The sequence below is a fragment of the Pomacea canaliculata genome, linkage group LG1 (genome assembly GCF_003073045.1).
Source record: "Pomacea canaliculata isolate SZHN2017 linkage group LG1, ASM307304v1, whole genome shotgun sequence".
Lineage (NCBI taxonomy): Eukaryota > Metazoa > Mollusca > Gastropoda > Architaenioglossa > Ampullariidae > Pomacea > Pomacea canaliculata.
In genome coordinates this window covers 23,513,123-23,533,596 of record NC_037590.1, presented here as the reverse complement: position 1 = coordinate 23,533,596, position 20,474 = coordinate 23,513,123, and the positions used below count along the sequence as shown (strand labels likewise).

Sequence of the window (20,474 nt, the reverse complement as noted above, 5' to 3'; positions counted from 1 at the left end):
AACCTTGCGAGATTCTACGAGAAAGATGGCGGCGTCCATGGACAGTATGGTCACAGACGTCTATGATTTCTATGAAGTCTGTGCGTGTAATGCTCAGAGGGTCTGAAGTCTAGGTTTTTACGTGTATTCTTTGTTATCTTTGAAGTGAAAAAAACTATTAAAATAATGTCTGTAGAACTCACACATGAAAAAACTGATGACAGTGTGTGTGCTGACAAATCTCAATCGCAAATTGACCATGTACCCATGTCCAAAAATCAGCTGAAAAAGCTAAAAAAGCGCGAGAAATGGTTGCAATTCAAGGCACAAAAAAGGTACTGTTGTTGATCACACATAAATTTCAGTTTTAGAGCATAAAGCATTAAAAATATTAAGAAGCGAAAACGTCGCTTTTCTCATTAGGTATTGTCTTATTCTCAGATTCGTCACTAATATTTCAAAGTATTTTCAAAGCTGATTGTAGAGAATACACTAGCATGATAAAAGTTAAAACATTAACTGAATTTGAGAAAACAAAGCATTTAATATTGAAAAAAAATGTATTGCTGTTTCGTGCACACACACACACAGACAAACACAATCGCCAAAATTATCAAAGCCAAGACAGTCACACATCACTAAAGCCATCAATGTTATTTGCATCATTATCATTAAATCAAATCAAAATATTCTTTGTACCAACTTGTAATTTAATCACTCTGATATTTATTATAATTTTTATTAGGTTAGTGGAGAAAGAGAAACGCAAAAAGAGGCTGGCTGAAATGAGAGAAAAAGGTGATGACATTGGGCCATCTAGAAAGACTCTTAAGAGAAACTCCATGAAACATTCAGCATGCCAACAAAAAGTTGTGATAGATTGCTCTTTTGATGACTACATGACAGACAAGGTGATGACAGTACTTTGTTTGAATCACTCTAAAATGGCTGCAAAATTTTTCATTGTAATGTGTTGAAATCTTGCTTGGCTTATTAGGGTTAATTTGAAAAATTTGTCTTCATCCCCCCCACCCCCGTGATAGGCTGTGTACCTCTGAATTTAATACACTTTATGTTCGTATTTTTTGATGATGGAAAAATATTTTCCCATTTGCAAATGTTAATGTTTTGATCACAATAATCTAACAATAAAAGATGTTAAAATTTCGTGATATTGAGTATCTTCTGTTGTTGCTTTTATGGGACTTTGTCACAGGATATTACCTTCTTGACGCAGCAGCTACAACACAGCTATGCTGCAAATAGAAGAGCTGAAAATCCGCTGCAAGTAAGTAACTGAATTATTACTGAAGTAACTGTCCTTTCATTTTAGTGTACCTATCATTTCTGCTATTCTCAGTTGCATTTGTGAAAATGCATTGCCTTATGCTATATTGTCTGACTCTCCCTTCCCCTGATACAAATTAACACTAAATTATTTACTGCTCGGATTCTTATTTGCGATGCAATAAGTTGTAATACTGTTTCTTATCTTTGTAAGTATAGACTCAAAACAGTTTTAGGATACAGGTTATGTTCGGTATTATATTACCCCTGAAAGCATAGGTATGCTTCAAATTAATCATCATTTACCATGCCTGCAGGCAATCCTAGGCTTTAAAGTGACTGTTGAATGGTATGTGTGTTGGTCTGAAAAATGACTTTTTTTCGACTTTTGTCTGTTTATGGTAGCTGTATGTGTGTGGCATGAGGGGTCGGACTAAACAGCGCCTAGACAGTATTGGAGATTACAAAGGATGGGATGTGAGTTACTGAAGCCATTTCAACAATATCTTTTCACTTTTCTTTTTGTAACTAAGACAGATTGGCTAGAAATGTTTATGCTTATATAATATTTAATATACATCTTTGTACTTCTACTTATATTTTTTTATGGATTCTTGCAGGAATATTTTGAGTAGTGAAGCGTACACATATTGAAAGGACTACATTTATTAGAAAATGTGTTTGTGATGTGAACAAGCACTACATTTTTTTTTTATAAGAAACAGAATGGTCACAAATGCATTTCCTGTAGGGTCACAACAAAGGTTCTGATGTAGCTGGGATTAAAAAAAAAAAAAATCCTTGCATTTTATTTTCTCTACTTCTTCAGGTTTTTAAGGAAGAACGTGACTACAATGAAGTTTTCCCTAAAGAAGATATTGTCTACTTGAGCAGTGAGTCCGCTAACATACTTGACCAGCTGGATGATCGGAAAGTCTATGTCATTGGAGGTCTTGTTGACCATAACCATCATAAAGTGAGCTGTGTTTAAAACAAGTCGAGAGCTTGCGTTGTATAACCATTATCTTGTTCTTGTTATTTGGTTCCTCTTTGTGTTTTCAGTATTTGATTTTATTCATCGTTTAGTACGGTTGTTTATTCTGTAATAGCTCATATGCTATTTGTTTGTTTCCCTGTCCCTCGTATGCTGTCCATGTTTCGTTCTTGTTCTTAAGGGCTAAGAGCATGCTCCTTAGGAGTGTGAGTATGGGCTTTACAAATTTTGCATTTTTTATTATTATTGTTATTATAAAGCAAGCTGTCTGTACATCTTATTGTATCTCTTCTCTCCCTCACCACAGAAGTTTATAGGCTGATTTTGCTGCTCAGCATCTTTTATTGAGATGGTTTTTGTGTCTAGGTTGCCATGAAACACTTAACCGAAAGTTTTTTTCAAAGCTGGCAAGCAAGGCTTGAATGTTTTCATGATTGTTTGTACCTCATGATTAGTGTAAGACTTGTGATGGTGATGATAGTTGCAGATATTTTGTGTATGTTTCTATTTGTTTTGTTCTACATGTTAGTCCGTCAGTCAAGAGGTTATGGTCTGCGTTGTGTGGTGAACATGGATGTTCTTACTTTTATTTATGTGATAGTTACTCAAAAGTTTCTGCTTCAGGTAGAATAGTGAGATCTGTTCTTGGGTCATCTTGCTTCCTGCATCAGCATATTTGCAAATTTATAACTTTCAGAATGATAGAATCTCTCTCTTAAGATTCTCTTTTTTAAATGATTGTACCCTAGGAATGGTTGTCAGAAAACTTTTTCTTGGTACAGTGTTGCAAATTGTCCATCTAATTAACAAAACAAAAAAACCAACTATTGTTCTCTAGAGTCTAGCACTGCTGTATCTGTGGTTATTTCTGAAAATAAACCCTCTTGTTTTCAGGGTCTATGTCATAGACTAGCAGAAGAAAAAGGGATTGCACATGCACAGCTACCTATTGGCCAGTTTTTGCATCTGAAGTCAAGAAAAGTACTGACCATCAACCATGGTAAGTAGCTGACCAGGTGATGGATGTGTTTTGCAAGTCATGACTTGCTAAGTGAACCCTTGTGAAATTTAATCCCGTTGATTTCTGAAATTGTAGTACTTGATGTCCTCATGTTTTAGAAAGCTGCATTGCATCATCATGTAGCATGGAGGCTAGATTACCTTTTTGTTTCATACCTTTCAGAAATAATTCATCAGATTATCTGTAAAATGTTGGAAGGCACACATTATGGAAGGCTGTGTTATTTACCTCCCCTGTTAGTTTAATAAAATTATTTGAAGCAAGTGTCTCTTTATTTTATTGCAGTGTTCGAAATTCTCTTGCGGTTTACTGAAACCAAAGACTGGCAGACATCATTTTTGGCAGTTTTACCTCAAAGAAAAGGTGTTTCAGTGATAGAAGAAGTAACTGAGACCAGAAACAACGGTTCTGAACCAAACCATGCTGTTCTTGAAAAAAGGAAATGTGAAACAAATGAACAGAACATTGAACCGAAGGAGGATCCTGACACAAGATAGTTCTCCTGAAAAACCTGAGAGTGCATGCAAGAGCATCTGAACAGTGAACTTAATGAAATATTAATTATAATGTTGACAAATTAAAAAAACAAAACTTAGTTCATGGCGTGCCTTGTGCTTTCAGTTGCTGTGTGAAATGTACTAGAATAAAGTCAAACTTCTGAAAACATTTTGTTAATAACTAATTTTTAGTCGTGCTGCAGATACTTTGCAAAAGTCAGCATACCAAGTAGTTTATTTATATATAATTTCTACTGAATAGTATCACATAGTGTTCAAGAATTCAAACGATGTAATTTTTGCACCATAAACATTTGCAAACACACAGGAAAAAAACTGGTAAAAAGCATATACATAAATAGAATACAAGTTAGCTGCGAAAACTACATTGATAATAACCAATACACTCCCATCAAGATTTGAACAGAGCAGCATGTCTAAAACCCAAGTTTTGTAGTTTGCATAACCACCCGATTATCCCCATCACCAACTAGCACTAATGTCAAATGATAACTGTGTCTTGAGCACTTGGATTATAATATTAACATAATATACATGCAAAAGATGCCTGATGACCAATAGCGCTCTTGCATCAGTTTGATGATGTGATGTGAACAGTGACTAGTGCAAATACACAAGTGGTGGACAACTCAAGGTATGGATCACCATTTCAGAAAAAGGCAATGAGAGATTAAATGGGGAGAGATTAGGAAAACATTTGAATATCTGGTACCATGCTGATGATAAAAATTATTGAGAATGATAGTCACAACATTTAAGGCAAAATTGAAGTCTTGGAAGCAAACTTTTAATATGAAAAAGTTTAGCTCAGGCTGGTCGTCTTTGTAGTGGCACTCAAACATTTCATTCATTTAAGTTGCTTTTGGAGAGCTAAATACTTTTATAATACTGTTAATGTGAAAGAATGCCGTAGACTGAGTATATATTAAAAATAATACTGGTCAGTGGCAAAGTCCATATGATTTTTACAAATACAAATTCACTTTTCTGAAGGTAAATTCTTCTCTGGCATATGAAAAAAAAAATTATATTTTCAGTCTCAGAGAATTTTTACGTGTAACTCAAAGAAGTTCTAATCATAATAGCACTTCTGCCTCAAACTAGAAGCGAACACATTTTTAACTGAATATCACACACAAGGAATGCAAACAAAAACTTATATTTAATGTGAAATTTTATGAAGTTATATGCACTGTTTAGATGTACTTAGTGTTTGTGGGTTTTTTGGTTTTATGTTCTGATATATTAAAACAAAATGAGCCACAGCATTCAGTTTTCTAAAATCTAAAGATCTTCAATCCACTTCAAGTTTAGAAATGTCAAACCTAATCACCCAGAAGATCTACCATAAGTACTGTGTTTCTGGACCCTCAGTCTTTGATCACAGATTAAGTCTCACCAGTGCACATGTGCATGTATGTGTGTGTCTGAGCAAAAACACATGCATTGTCAGGATCTTTGCTTACAGTTGTGCAAATTCTGGTGAACGTTTCAAAAGGTGTTGACACTCTGGCTGGGATTCCACATGCTTTGTAAATCAGCTGCGAGGTCTTTGATAGGGGACTTGGTGTACTTTAAACGAGTTTCTTGAGCAGATAATGACTTTTTAACTTCCTCATTTTGCTGTTGTGGAGGTGCTGTCTGAGGAAGTTTCTTCGGAGGAGAAGGTGGTCGGAACACCTCACTGGTTTGAGGTTTGACGCCTATATCTAAAACAGTAAACATGTGGATATTAGAAAAGTGTTATGCAATTTCTGTACAATCAGATCAGATTTAATCTATGCATTAAGAAAGAGGGTAGTTTACAGAATTGCTTATAAATTTTTTATTTGTGGAAAAATCAGTAGAAACTAGCCCAAATTTTTATAGTAGTTTTAATGTATGGATCCCTCAATAAAATGTGAATTAAAAATAAAATGAAAATCTAGAAAAAAACATACTGATTGGATGGTATAATGAACAATTTAACACTGCTAAAATTGATATGTTCGACATAAAAATAAAACACACTAATGAGAAATGGCTTAAGTAAGGCACACCTTTGTCCTCTATGACCTGACGAACAGCTGGTGGTTGAGGCAGAGGGTTGACCTGCTGTGCAGGAGAGCCTCCATCATCTATCACTAGCCTACACATATGCAAAGCGCACACATACATGCATTAGGAACATCTGGCATGGTTGTCACAATGGACCTAGTTGAGAACGACTTTCTTGACTGAAACTTTCTTTACCATAACCGTGTAATCACTGAGTTGCATTTATGTGACAAATGCCAGTAAAAAACTAAACTAACACAAGTTTTATTAAAGATGTAATTGAAGCATAATGTATCATTGAAATCAAACATGAATGAATGGCTTACCCATCATCCAGCATCAATTGCACTATGCTATTACTAAGTATTGGTTATCTTTTATCATATCAAATGGAGCTATTTCCCCAGAAAATAATAAACAACCATGCAAGTGATCAAGCAGGATGAGTAGCCTAGGAACAAGAAACAAATCTGGCCATGCTGGATGGCTTTACTATAATGCAAACATGCTGTTCCAAATTTCATAAGCAAAACACATTTTCATTATTTAAATCTTGCCCCAGTTTATCAAATCTCCTGAGATGTGACCCTTGCTATCAGATCTTACCAGGACTTACCTCACCTTTCCTAGCCTTAAGCACTTGGTGTCTGAATTTTATATTCAGTATGATCTGTGATGTTTGATAAGTAAATCTTGCTGGTTGCCAGTTCATGGTAAACAGCTGATCATGTTATTTAAAAAAAAAAAAAAAAAAGATTTACTACCTGTTGACTTCATGGCTGGAGCTTGGCTTTGTGGCGCCATTGATGGGTGGCAGCTTGTTCTGAGCATCATTCTGTTCAATAACCTCTGCTGGATACTGCTTCCAGTATTCCTCGCGCCCAGCCACTGCTGCCCGGATCATATCCATCACCAGAGATTTCTCTGCACCCAAATACAACACAGTGATCCGAAAGTTCCTGATGCTAGTTGGATATATTGACAGTGTGAAGCCTACATTCATTGAAAACTGACAGCACCAGCCACAGCATGTTTGATGTTCATTATTTCCACTTTGCATAAAGACATTAAAGTAGTGGCCTTTTTTCATGCCTTTTGTTTACTCATACTGGTGTTACTTCATGGGGTTGGGGAATATCTGCACTTTGCTCCTGTTTACATAGGAGATGTGTATGCATAGAAGATGCTGACACACAGCCTGTTCATACGTCCTATTAATTCTCTAGCTTACTTAAGATTGATCTCAGGTAATGACACAAAGAAAAAGATGTAATACAACCCACCTCTCTCACCCGCAGAACAGAGCCAGGCTTGTATAGCGTTGACGTCGTCTGTCTGCAGAATCTGGCATAGCATGGTCAACACCTGTAACACAAGATAGTCAACACCTGTAATCCAGACATGCCTTAGTTGCAGGACTCTGTACTGCGCTCTCATGTTACTATTGGCCACAGAGTTACCCGCTTTTACTGTGATAGCCAAGGCATATCTTTTGCACCTTTTGTTGACAAGGTTGACAATCATCTTCTCAATGGCAGCAACCAAAACAATGGCAACAGCATGTCACTAATAAATGTGGAAATGTGATGCTAAAGCGAAGCAGAAAATTGTTCAGATATAACTAATATGTCAGTCTTTGTTGAAAGAATACCTTTGGTCAAAAATCGATTGTATGAGCTCGCGCGTGTGTTGTGATGATGGTGGGGTTGTGGGTGAGTGGAGATATTCGTGAGCTCAGTCCCCACGTCCGTTCAATTCGATCTCTGTGATTGGTCTGTGTATAGGGTCTTTGACGCCCGACACAATGTGAGAAAAAGGGAAACGGGTTTAGTGGAAATAGAGCGTTTATATACCCGGTTTAAAAAGTTCTCTCTCATTCACTGCACGTCTGTCCTCGCATTGCCGTGGTATAGCCACTTGTATACCCGCTCACTACCCCACAGTTTCCCTTTGTACGTAGCGCTCAATGTTTGAGTTCCCTTTTGAAGGGGCTTTCATGTCTTGTGACCTCACGCGCCGTTAGTACTGGGCTGCACTTATGAACTGATTTCCTTTTTTAACCGCCCTTGTACCTGACACGAGGTATGACAAAACCTTTCTCAGTCACTCGATAATGCTTTTAGAATTTCATTTTTGCGTAAGTCCTGGCGGTCTTCCTTGCCTTGGGTGCAGGAACACCCGTCTATAGCCCGCTGGCATTTGAGTGTGTGTGCTCTCTAGGACATGTGCTGAACGGATTTTTTTAAAGCCTTAGTGAAAGAATCATCAAACGTGAAGTGCATAAATCCCAGCAGGTGAACAGGTGGGTTGTACACACGCAGTGGTTCCTGCTTTGTTCTGACAACCGGGTGGTGCAGGACTGTATGCAGGTCAAGAGCACGAGGTCAAGTTGCTCTGACAACCCAGGGGGCCTGTGGTTAGGTGGACAAGAACCAGGCTGTCACGTGCTTCTGGTCAAGTGGGCAAGGAGCTGTCGTGGGGCAAACAGTCGGACGACTTATAGACTTATATACTTATAATTCTGTCCATTGTCCGAAGATGACATGCAGTTTGCGGTTATCTGTCTTGACACTTCTAATTGTTCAGGTTCCTTGCCATGTTTCATGACATTATAACATAAAACACTAACAGAAACGTATAAAGAAGCTTTTTTACTTATAAAGGGAGATACGAAGCAGATCTGATATATTCGTAGGTGCTGGGTGAGCAGGGGCTCGCATAACACTTGACCACTCGGTGGTAAATTTTACTTCAAAGTAAATCAGGTTTACTACAAAACATCAAGTGATCAGCTTCGTTCTCCTCTATGACATACTATAGCCAGATAGCATATAAACATTTTATAAACGTTTACAAATGGTAGAGAACGTTTATAAAATGTTTAAATGCTACATGGTAGACTCAACAGCTGAGGGCTTTCAGTGATAATTGTTGTGTCATGTCATCGCTGCATAGTCATCATTGTCGTGTCTTGTCGTTGTTGTCATCAATCACCAGCTCTAAGCTGATCGTCAAGGAACTCACCATGTTTTCCATGTCGGGCTCAGCGGCAATGTGCTGGAGGTTGCCTAGGAAACGGTCTCGCTGAGCTCGCCGACTGGCTCCATTTCTAGACAGCGCCCGTGAAGGTGGAGGGATGATGCGACCCGTTTCCGGCGAGTACACTGTCGTCTTCGGCCGTTCGTCGTCCTGTTTCATACACAAGAGTGCTTTCTTAATGTCCGTAAAAGTGCCGCTTGCTCTAGGTATCGTAAAATATTTCAGGGTGGGTAGAACCAACAGAAGACGGATGATGCCCTTGATAATCCACGTTCGATACCGTTTCTAAAACTGCGTTCAATAACTTGCTCGTGTCCCTTTAGTGCGACTGAATAATTTGTGAAAACATTTTTCTTTCTCTTCACCCTCTCTGTCTTAAAAAAAACCAGAGAGAGAGAGAAATGAGGAAAGATGGAGAGAGGAGTTGAGAAAGGGAGGAGAGGGGAGAGAAAGAGTGGGAGGGGGGATTTTAATCTCAATCCTCTGATCAGCTGAAGGCCACGCTCCAGTAGAAGGCATACTGCAAGTTCAAGTCATAAAGTCGGGTTGTATAAAGGGTCCTTGTAATTATTCTCAGCTGAAAGAGTGACAGGAGAGTTAATGGCAGGTGAGCACTTAGGCTCATTGAGGAGAGGTGTAAAGAAAAGCAAGGTTCTGTGAGGGCACTCTTGAGACTGCCATGGACATTGCAAGTTTTGTGTAGTGTCTGTGTCTCACCGCCTTCTTGTCCTTAGCAGCGACATCTGCGACAGTTAGGTCTGCCCCGTTGGTTAAGGCTTGGGTGAACCGCAGAAGCTCATCTCGCCAAGTCTCAGTCACTGGAACTGCACATTCATAGACTGGACTCTAACAAAACAACCGTGACAAAGGTAACTTAAATGTATTTCCTTATATGGTGGCATCCATCCCTCCATCACACACACCACGCATGTGCACACACACACAGACAAAGAGAGAGAGAGAGAGGGGGGGACATTGCCTTGAGTTGCAAATAAGTTTTGACATATTAATTTTTTCCTGCAGAGTTGAGCAATCCCATAGGCGTTTGTTCTTAAAAAGATTTAAAACTTCAAAAGAAAATGCACTCATGACCGTGTTAGTCTTGTTGTGAGACATCAAAGCAAGCATAACACGCCCTTTAATTATTGAAGCTGTCGCAAGCCCTCCGTTGCAATCAATGGACCGGTTCTTGTTTCAAACCGGTTGACAGCCGGCAAAACGGGTTACAGACAGTGACAGCTATTCCGGAACAGAAGCTTTTGGTGCTTGGGGACTTGCTGTCGGCTTTAATAACAAGATGGGGGAAAACACAACGTGTACACAAAGTCTTCCAGATGAAAGGAGATCAAAAACTGTTGGTCACGCTTACCCAGTCCCACCCGGGGTACAGCGCGTTCCCGCCACGGGTAGTTGCTGCCTGTGAAGTACTGCAGGCCGGTGATGGTGTTGATGGGATGTAGCTGAGAGTTGATGTTGATGGCGTTGACGGGGATGCGGCCCTTCCACTTCTGCAGCTTGGAGTTGTTGAAGCTGTTGGGCGGGAACTGCAGGGAGTAGCGAGGGTTGGCGAAATAGCCATCGTCGTTCACCGTGCAGATCGGGACGTCCAGAAGTCCTGCAGAAAACCGCCACAAACAGAAACAGCAAACTGCACTTTTCTCTCATTTCGACAAGATCTTGCTTCATTACCATCGTGCATCATGCATGTCCACGTATCTTTCTTTTTCTCGTTCGTACACCCATCAGTACATAGACTCTCAGGTCTGGTCATATATCTGTTCATTTGATGTCTTAAGTTACACTATGAATCAACCGTGCTTAAGTCCAACACTGAGCGAGAAACGCGCAAGTGTGAGTAAATGAGCGAACGGGTGATTGGCGTGTGTACGTGCCTGAGACAGACAGACGGACGGACAGACAGACAGACAGACAAGCAGGCAGGCAGGAAGGTGAGCAGGACAGGGAGGAGACACAAGAGCAGGTCGTCCTGTACAAGAACTGTCATGGCGACTGTACCTTTCATGTGCCTCACACGCATGGGGTGCGGGTTGTGTCTGGTGAAGAAGGAGTTGTGGCTCAGCTGCCCAAAGCGGTAGCCGCTCTGAGTGGCCGGACGTTTGCGAAAGAATTCTGCGCTGTGGTCCACGCCGGTGGCGATGTTGTCTCTCACCAGCAGCTCGCCGTTGCTGGGGCGGAAGACTTCCGATGTGCTCATCCTGCACATAGCAACGTATTCAAGTCGACTGAATGAGGTCACATAAGCATATTTCACACACACGTCCACTGAAAAAAATTTAGTTCCAATCCTTCGCCATTGGTTAGTTGTAAATATAACGGCTGATATAATCGGAAACTTGACAAGTATGATAAAAGGTAAAACACTGTGAGCATTTCATCCAATCGCAGTGAAGACGGAAGAGGCAGAGGAGGGACAAGGAGAAGACTCGATGAGCGTCGAGCACACGGCGAGAGTAGATGGCTGACGTCACACTGACACGAGCTTGTGCCCATCAAGTGGTCACTTAGCACACCTCGAGGACAGACCTTTATGATGCCCCGCTGACTTAGCAGCTTGCTAATGTACTCCCTTAGCTACCCCGCAGTAGTCACAGTGCGCACGTGGGAGCCACTCACGGGTAGCCTGGTGACAAACTGATTTTACCCGAGTCTGTAATTGCTTGGCTCTCGTCTGTGACATACGATGGGCTCACACTCGCGTCACTGCTCACAGATTTGTTGCCCGGCTCGCTCAACATGTTGGCGTTGGTGTTGTTATTTTACAACACCAAACTAACTCCGCTTCTGACCTACCATGAACTCTCGCTGTCTTGAGAGATGTTAAGCCAAGGTAGGTGGGAGTGTGTACATTGTCAGACACCATGTCACCAGTCACCGGGTTCTCTAGAGCATTTCAACACACCATTAATGTTTATCTGCGGGTGGAAAACGCCTCCCACCCAGCCCAGTTCACCAAATATTTGCTCTGCAGGAACCGGTACTTGCCCAGTAGGGAGGGTGAGGATGGTCCGGCCGTCCACGAGTCGTAACCACGTTCATTGTTCCCGTACAGCCCCACTTACAACACATATTTAGGCTCATTAGTGATTAGAACAGCGCCACCAGCCAGTCAACAGCTGATTTTTTGGCTGTAATTTACTGAGGTCTGCAAATTTACAGTTTAAAAGATTTTATTCTAACAGCTATGTTTGGGATTTGACACTTCTAGCAAATAAAAAAACGGCTATGGTTTTAATATTACCTCTATCCAGCAAGACTACACATACATTAACGTAATTATTCGTCTACAAAATATAAGACTAGGCAAAAAATATTTTGACGAAAAAAAACTTTTTCAAGTCCTTGACGATAACTCTGAGCCCAAAACATGCCGAGATGAAAGTTGAAAGAACACAAAAAAGGCGAATCAGTTAAAAGTCTTTAAAGTTCGTGTATAAATTATATTAAAAAATAGTAACCCATTGTAACTTGGACTGTTAGCCACTTGTCACATGTGTTGTTCGTGCGTAAGCATGCATTTTGATGTGTTTGTGTGTGCGTGTGCAAGCTGGGGCTGCTGTCATCATCTAGGTAAAGTACCATCAGATGGCTCAGACTAGCTAACGACAGTAGCGACTGGCAGTCTTTCTCTCCCGAAAACTGGCATCCTACTACCTCTACAGCCAGCAACATTTTAATCAAGACCAATGCCGGTTTGCCAGTGGGGCAGTTTGCTGAAAGCAGCAACAAGAGCAGTCTTCTTCCCTCCTGAGGTCCCCCAAATGACTCTAACAATAACGGACAAGGAGACGACAACTGTTGGTTTTGTCTACTTGAGCCTTTGCTAGAGATGCAAACTGGGAATGAGCATGCACGCAGACTTAACAAGGTTTTCGGCAGTCTTTTTTTTTTTTTTTTTTTAAAAAAAATACTATCCATCCAGTAACTATGAAAATAAATCCAAGGTGCCCCCAGGACGTGAGGTGCGTGCTACAGCCACAGGTGTATGAACGGCTTGCGTTCGTGAGCGGGCAGGAAGAGGTCACGTAGGTCAACACAAACACCGGCTGTAGTCAACCCCACGACTGGTCATTAAAACAGGCCTGCCATCAGTTAGCCCACATGCTTAGAAGTATTTACATGTTTACAAAATTTGATCACAGTACGGCACTCTCTGTGGACATACCTTAGCACACTCTCTATCTGAATTACTCACACGCATCAAAATGCATGCTTACACACGAACAACACATTAAAATCTTTTGTCTGTCAGTGCAACCAACTGAACAACACAAGTTCACTATTTCTACAAACGATAAGAAATGTTGGGGAAGTGGTTGTGTGAGACACACTTTCTGCGCTCTTTTTGCCTGTAGTTGAAGTTTCCCGGGCTTTGCCACCGAACCGAAGAAATCTTCTGTCTACAGATTATAGTCCGTGAGTTAGACTACACAGTGATATCAGTCCACACCTGCTCCTAGGTATTTCGACACCTGTACTGTTCTTTGAACAGGTGTATTGACTGTGTCGTAGCCTTATCAATGCTACTTTAATTTCTCGGCGGCTAAAGCTGATGTAAAAGTAAAATTTAATTGGAAAGCCTGCGGACTTTGTGGTGTGTGTGGTTGTGTGTGTTGTGTGGTGTGTGTGTGTGTGTTTTCTAATGTGACAAAATTGTACTCAAAAAGTCTTTACCTGACTTTCGCAGATTTTTGACATACAGACTGATTTTTTTTTTTGGTGCAGTTTGAGGTTGATATTTTATATGTGGAACCTGTAGGTGTACAGCTGACCAGAACTATTTGAATGTTCACACAGATAGTATGGAGGCTAACGGTGCCTGTCCAATCTTTGATTTTGAAGTCTGGACAGGTACATTTACTGTACGCGATGATTTCGAAACAAAACTTTCACATCTCCACCTTTAGAAAACCTCACAAAAACTGCAAGTACGATGACTATGAGCACTTGTTCACCAGAGGGCCGGTACTTGTGACTAAGTCCACTTGATAAGACACACCGTGCCACTCAAGCCCTCGCTCACTGCCTGCTGTACACGACCGTTAGTCTAAGAAGTGGAAACTCTTGTCAGCATATTGGGACAAAGGATTATGGAGATCGAAATTGAAATCGAAATGAAGGACGCTTTGCGATGCCAAGGGTACAATGGGTATGTTGATACGCATCGTAAAACTGAGATAAACTGTGGAGGTCCGCACTACTGGACAAACATGTCGGAGCCCGCGCATTCCTTGACCTCTAGAAGAAGTAAATTTGTGTGGTCAGATGTTATAATAATGGACCTCTTCTGGTTCCAAGTCTCTACAGTAAGCAGCCACAGAGACTTCCGACCTCGGCACTGTTTTGGTGAGCACACCCAGCCATGTGTATCTCCGTGGTCAAGCATCTCCAGCAAAAGGAATCTTACTGTCACCAGCAAAGGGAGGACATCAGAGAGAGGCAACTAAACACTCATCACCAGCAGTCTCATGGCGCAGAGAAAACAGTGTTGCTGCGCTTGTCCACCTTCATGGCAAGAAGGCCTAAAGGAGACTTTGCTGAAAGAACATAGAAGTCAGAGACAAAGGCAGCACTCCGATTTTGTCGACGGGTAAAGCAAGCCGCTACCTACAGGCGACATATTTAATATAGGGCTGGTTAGCCGTAAAACTTGAACATTTAACTGTTTGTAACCTCCCACAACCCCTCCAGATTCATCTCTCCCCCACCCAACTCACACACTCGGTGTGGGTGTCGTCTGTCTATGTCAACGCACTTTGTTTTCGCCAACTTTGATGGCAGCCGTCAGAGCAGAACGCCACGTTCTTTTATGCTCGAGTGAGCTGAACATACTGCCGCCAGAGCTGGCAGTGGAGTAGTTCTGTCTCCATGAACCAGCCTGCTGGCACTCTCAAACACTCATACCCTGCTGCTCTTGTGACAATGTCAGTACACAGACCCGCTGCCTCCACAACACGAAAATATGCTTTCGGTGAATGAAAATAGAAAAACAAACAATTAATACTAATTATTCTGATTATGAAATGGTTTACATCTGTCTACTAATGCCTGTGGCTATTGTAGCTGTTTACCTTAAAAACTAGTGTCACCATAGTGATCTGAGTCAAGAGGAGAAGTAAGGCACCTTGTTTTAGGCCAGAAAACACCAAGGATGTATGCACAGTATACACAAAGCGAAGTAAATCTCTTTTTTTTCTGTCTGCATATAAATGTTAGCAAAACAAGAGCAAATTTACAGCATGTCCACCAGTCTGTAGTGTAATCTGTGGCAGTACCCCCACAAAGGCCAGAGATATATGCTGGCTTAGTATACCATCCACATAAATCTTACTGTCACTAGGAATACAAGTAAACAAGCAAAACTAACAGAAGAAAGAAATTTACCGCATTGCTTAAGAGTCTGCCGAGGGCTAATTCTCCTGTAATTCTCCTGTAATTCTCCTGTAGACAAAGTCGGAGATCTTTGTTGGCTTACAACGCACACAAGACAGACGGCAGCTGATCCATGGAGGTCTAATCGTGGAAGGACAGAAATATGGCGAAATGTTGTCACCAGACGACTGTCTAGCCACAAGAACAGTCTCGCTCTAGCCCCACGTGCCCTCGCTCCCTGCAGGGTTCTTGGCAATACGGATCAAGGTTCGTCTTGTAATAAAGGAGAGAAGGGACGATAGCGAGGGCCTACAGCTGTGACGTAAGTCGTAGGTAAGCGATTGTGACCACGACCCCGCGGTACGACGTGACGTACTGACAGGTAGACCCCAGTGCATCGCCACAAAAGCTACCTGGACGATTGAATGGAGTCGCTCGGGGGCTATACAAAAAGCTGATCTAATCTCTCTGGGCAACACAGTTTGTAATTACTGCTTAAAATATATCCGTTTTATTACGAACGTGGGGTAGGGGAGAGGGGAGAACGCACACACGCACGCACGCACACACACAGACACACACACGCACACACAGAGGGAGACGGAAAGGTAAAGAATCGTTATCACGATTCATTTCACTCTACTTGAGTATTTTCTCATCAATGTTGTATTTGCATGCGACTGTTGATTGCGAAACATGAGACAGAAGTAGTAGACCAGACCTGGGCAAGGGGCGGCCCGCGGGCCTGATCCGGCCCGCCTCCTGTCTCTGACCGGCCGGCCCCCTGGCGAAGGGATAGTATACAGTATTGGGTAAAACTGAGTTAACTGTATTAGTCCGGCCCTCTAAAACCCTCCCAATTTCTCATACGGCCCCTTGGGAAAATTAATTGCCCACCCCTGTAGTAGACGCACCATAAGCTTTGTTAATGTCGGTTGTGTTACTACCTCATGAGTCATTCAGGAGAGGAAAGTTGAGTACCTAGGGATCAAAAAAATGGGCTTCTGATCGAATTTTACTAATCACGATAAAAATAACTGTGGTGACTTTTCCAGCTTATGTCAGTGACATAACGCAGTGGGAGTGACGTACGGTGGCAACCAAGGACACCAGACGCAACGCACCTTGCAGGGGCAATTAACTAACTTACCATAAGCAAACAATCAGATTACCGAACACGAAACTTGACTCAGACGAGATACGCGCACGATAACATGGTTTAGACCGTGAAATGTCACGTGGTCTGCTGGTCGCTACGCCTGATCTGCTGGTGTCGTCATAGTGACAGAGGGAACACTGTCGCCATCCCTGTCGCCGTTCAACCCCAATGACCTGCATGATCAAAACATGTCATTCGATCCTTCCCTCGCTCGCGGCTACTTGATAATGGTCATCCCCTTAGAGACGAATTCTCGGTCGGTGCCTGCAAACTTGTTGGTCTCGGAGAAAAATATCTCCTTTCCTGGAAGAAGACAAATGACGAGAGATGTTTTATATTCGTTGGTCATCTTTTGTTCGTCGACCATGGAAAGAAATTTTGGACCCCAGACTAAATGTTAGGCTTGGAAACCCCGCAAGTAATCGCCTCCGAGGTAGGAACACGAGGTGTTTCATGTCCGCGACATGTGACTTACTCCTGCCTCCCGCGGCTCTGGCAACATTACATTTCGATTTTCAATACCGCCACCGGAACATGGCGATCACACTGACATTCACATTCACAGCCAAGTCCACATCGCTGTCGGGCCTTTCGCAGGCGGTCGGCATCGTATGCGGAAGTGACGTACAATAGAAAAAGGTCCGATGGCGTGAGGCTTTCTTTCACCTTCGTGAATGGACTGGAGTGGAGATCGATGTCACGTGCACTGGCAGATCAATCTACCGGTGGCGCCCTCTGTAGGCAACAGAACGCGCAAATGACGCTCACAGCTTTTTTATTTTTTGTTTGTTTTTTTACTTTCCAGTAACTTGATGGATACCGGCACCGTGAGGCGTGAGGACTTTTTTTGTACAAATATATTTTACATTCATAGTGCGGGTAGGTGGGGTGATGTGACGGGGGTGCGCTGCTGTAGCCAAAGATGTGATTTTGTTGCCTGGCGAAAGCTGGACTTAAAGGGATTGTAAAGGTAAAATAAAACTGCTTAGAATCTCGTAAAGAGTAGGATCAGTTTGAATCTCGTGTATTTTCGTGTCTGTTCATGTGGAAAAAGTTGAATGTTTGATAGGATGTTGTGTTTAAGAATAGAAATTACACGGAACTCTTTCGTCTCTTTCGTCCTCCGATGACGTCAGCTTGATCCCAGTGTGAACTGATGCAATGATATGGTTGGACATTGCTCATAGCCATCTTGATTGTTATCACTAATATATATCACCAATCCAACGAACGATCACTTGAGTTCAAATCCTAACAATGACCGACACTGACGTCACACAGCACACCACAGCCGTCACAACCTATACTCTACCTTTAACGTACAATGACGTCACAGTACGGCCCGTCAAGTGACAGATAAAACTGTACTGATCGAGCTTGGCTTTTCGTTAGGTGTTCGTGGGTTATGTCCAGACTAGCCTATACACGCAGGAAAATTCTAGAACTATTGCTCATTACAATTAGTAGATAAACTCACGGAGCAATGTACCTGGTAGGTAGGTAGGTCCTGTCCTTGCTATACAGGGAAAGGAATGTCTACACGACTGTCGCCTGAGCTTACAGACTATAATTATAACATGGATCGCTAACTGTTAACCGTCGGGTTGCATTCGCTGTGGCAGGAGCCTTGTAATAACATATTATGCTCTAAGATAATGTTTATGATTATAATATTATTTACACACTTCTACTATCATCAACACACTCTTTGTCGACACGTTTATTCATAAGACATCAACTTCTTCCTCGCTGGTGCGATGTTCAGAAACGATGAGCGCACCATGTTCGGAAACGGAAGACTGAATACACTTACACAAGCTCCGACATGACCCCGACTGACTGTCAGGGTAGTCACGGGTCGAGTGGGTGTCTTCTGACGGTAGATAATTAAAAAGCTGCAAACCCTCGGACAAAGACCGTCTCTCTGGTCACACATCTATAACAAGCTCCACGAGACTGGGTACCCTCCACCCCGTACTCCCCTGCTTCAATGAATCGGCATGTGGGCCGTCAGCCCTAGAGTCCAGGGTCTGTACAAAACCTTCAGGAACAATGTCTGGTAAAGTATCTACAGTACTTCTCCACACGATGTCCTGTAAGCTACGTTTACAATCATTTGTTGCTACTTCTGTTTCTCTCCCCACCTCATAATTTTCCTCGCATACATATGTATATATGTATAGTCAACGTCTCGCACTATCCTGCAAGTGGAATTCACACCTGACAGCAATTTGCCAGGCCAGGTAGTTTAGTCCGTCACGCAGTCGCCTTTTTTTGTCTGTCACCCCATGTCCTGGTCTCCAGGTGAGCAGACATGCTCACTCTCTAAAGGCAAGATGAGAGCGTCGGCTCTGTCCTCAAAACATAATGAGTATTGTGTGTGTGTGGTATGACAGATATTGATGATGTTTGAGTGGAAGAGACTGCAGCGCATTGTTTTCATTTTATTGTTTGTGTGGTCTCGATGTGCGTTCTTATAAAGATGAATAAAGATGAATAAAGACGAATGAAATACAGAGCGATAGTGAGGACTTGTGAGCGGAGAGAGAGAACAAGAAAGAAAGAGGCTTCTCCTCTATCTTCTGCTAACATTCTCAGAGAAACTAAGCGCGGTATTTCATTAAAGCTAGTCTTCATCAAGCCAAGCTGTACAACAATATCCTGTTTCTATCGAATGTTGACTATGACAGCTTTGCGAAACACTTCAGATATCATATTCACAGTCGGCATAGTGTCTAACCCCGAGGGTTCTATCATTACCCCCCGCAGACTTAAAGACTATTATACCTACGTGGCCTGGAATTGTTACCAGCGATGACAATGGTCGTTGCCATGTCATGCTCGTGCTCTCTGTGGATCATTACCATGTGCTTGCCTGAGGTGGAGCCACTATCAGATGGTGATCAAGGCGACAATCGTCATTACAACCGCGATTAGTCAGTAGTGGTTAGCGACTGGGCAAACCTTTGTCAACCTGTCAGTAGACTGGTCCTTTCAATGCTTTAGTCATCTCTTTATAAATGTGTTATGACAATTCTTGTTTTTACGGCTAGGAATGTGGATTTTCTTGCAAAAATTTCAAAAGAGAAATTAATCACTCTGGCAAAAAAGAGTCCGGTCTAGTTGACACTGCAAGTGCAGGTGTTACAGGGCAGACAATAAGAGCACCCGCTCCCACTCCACAGAAAGAGATAAAAGACTTAGCGAACAAAACTCAATGGTTACGAGACAGAAGTCAAAGTTGGCACAGGTGAAAGGCACAAGTCTTACCTTTGGTTTGTCCTCTGCTCACTTTGAAGACACCTTTTTTTTTTCTTCTGTGTCAGAACGAACCCGTGTCTCGTGCAACACACACACAGACGCACAGACTCACAGACTGAAGTAGGGACAGGTGCGACGAGTGCCGCATGCAGCGAGCAGTGTGCTGTGTCTTCGAGCCCCAGGCGACTGCGGCGAGAGGTGTTAGTAACTAAGGACGCGAACACCTCCCTCCCCTCCGCTAGGGGAGGACAGCAACACAGCTCGTGCACACGGCTCCGCACCGCAGCGCCACTGCCGCCGGGTGTACAATGCCCACCCCACTAGTTAACCCTCCAGCCACGCTTCGGATTAACGAGCTAATCTTTCCTCCCACCCATCCACCCGTTTCCACCAGCCCCGCTCTATATCTTTACCACATTCCTTTTTCGTGTTATCTTGTTCGTGTGCCTGCTTGCTGTAGGACAAAAGATAAGGCAGGAAAATAAGTCTGTCTTAATTATGACTGCGAAGGAAATAACAAAACTTTGCAGAAGTCAAAAACATTATTTTTTTTACTTTGAAACTGAAAACGAGACTGACAATATTGTTTGCTTGTTTATGTTGGGATAAACTAGACAGACACTAGCTCACGCAGACATACAAAGAGAGAGAGAGATGTTGGTAGAAGAAAGATTTGATAAACTGGAAGGCTATTACTCTGGCAATAGAAATGCTGTCTACTCACTAGTCCATAAAATGACTACAGGTCTCTGTCGAGAGTCAAGCCCAACATAAACGTCGGGTGGCTTT

General features: G+C 42.3%; 2 protein-coding genes across 4 annotated transcripts; one reads left to right on the top strand and one right to left on the bottom strand.

Annotated features, from left to right (window-relative positions):
- Nucleotides 1-28: 28 nt before the first annotated feature.
- Nucleotides 29-3,876, top strand: LOC112564541 (tRNA methyltransferase 10 homolog A-like). The gene is made up of 7 exons (XM_025239424.1): nucleotides 29-314; nucleotides 725-890; nucleotides 1,196-1,267; nucleotides 1,672-1,743; nucleotides 2,096-2,242; nucleotides 3,155-3,260; nucleotides 3,567-3,876. Exons 1-7 carry the CDS (start codon nucleotides 166-168, stop codon nucleotides 3,776-3,778), a joined length of 924 nt encoding a protein of 307 aa, XP_025095209.1. The 5' UTR covers nucleotides 29-165; the 3' UTR covers nucleotides 3,779-3,876.
- A 121-nt stretch (nucleotides 3,877-3,997) lies between these two features.
- On the bottom strand, nucleotides 3,998-19,927 carry LOC112564526 (protein TBATA-like). Of its 3 annotated transcripts, none has more exons than XM_025239412.1 (9): nucleotides 19,695-19,927; nucleotides 10,892-11,091; nucleotides 10,245-10,490; nucleotides 9,593-9,699; nucleotides 8,861-9,025; nucleotides 7,120-7,201; nucleotides 6,601-6,760; nucleotides 5,839-5,927; nucleotides 3,998-5,508 (listed from the first exon to the last, which is right to left on the bottom strand). In XM_025239412.1, the coding sequence occupies exons 2-9, from the start codon at nucleotides 11,088-11,090 to the stop codon at nucleotides 5,291-5,293; spliced, it is 1,266 nt and encodes a 421-aa protein (XP_025095197.1). In that variant the 5' UTR covers nucleotide 11,091; nucleotides 19,695-19,927; the 3' UTR covers nucleotides 3,998-5,290. The 3 variants fall into 3 exon arrangements, with proteins under 3 accessions (XP_025095197.1, XP_025095187.1, XP_025095180.1); XM_025239402.1 differs by lacking the exon at nucleotides 19,695-19,927 and adding an exon at nucleotides 15,278-15,617; XM_025239395.1 differs by lacking the exon at nucleotides 19,695-19,927 and having other exon boundaries at nucleotides 10,892-11,099.
- Nucleotides 19,928-20,474: the final 547 nt, after the last annotated feature.

Excerpts from the sequence above, each read along its gene's own strand:
- LOC112564526 (XM_025239395.1), bottom strand. The coding sequence starts at position 11,099 with ATGTGCAGGATGAGCACATCGGAAGTCTTCCGCCCCAGCAACGGCGAG. Across the intron at positions 9,700-10,244 it reads TGTACCCCGGGTGGGACTGG|TTCCAGTGACTGAGACTTGG; the intron begins GTAAGCGTGACC and ends ATGAATGTGCAG. Across the intron at positions 6,761-7,119 it reads CTGTTCTGCGGGTGAGAGAG|AGAAATCTCTGGTGATGGAT; the intron begins GTGGGTTGTATT and ends ATTTGGGTGCAG.
- LOC112564541 (XM_025239424.1), top strand. The coding sequence starts at position 166 with ATGTCTGTAGAACTCACACATGAAAAAACTGATGACAGTGTGTGTGCT. Across the intron at positions 891-1,195 it reads ATGACTACATGACAGACAAG|GATATTACCTTCTTGACGCA; the intron begins GTGATGACAGTA and ends ACTTTGTCACAG. Across the intron at positions 3,261-3,566 it reads AGTACTGACCATCAACCATG|TGTTCGAAATTCTCTTGCGG; the intron begins GTAAGTAGCTGA and ends ATTTTATTGCAG.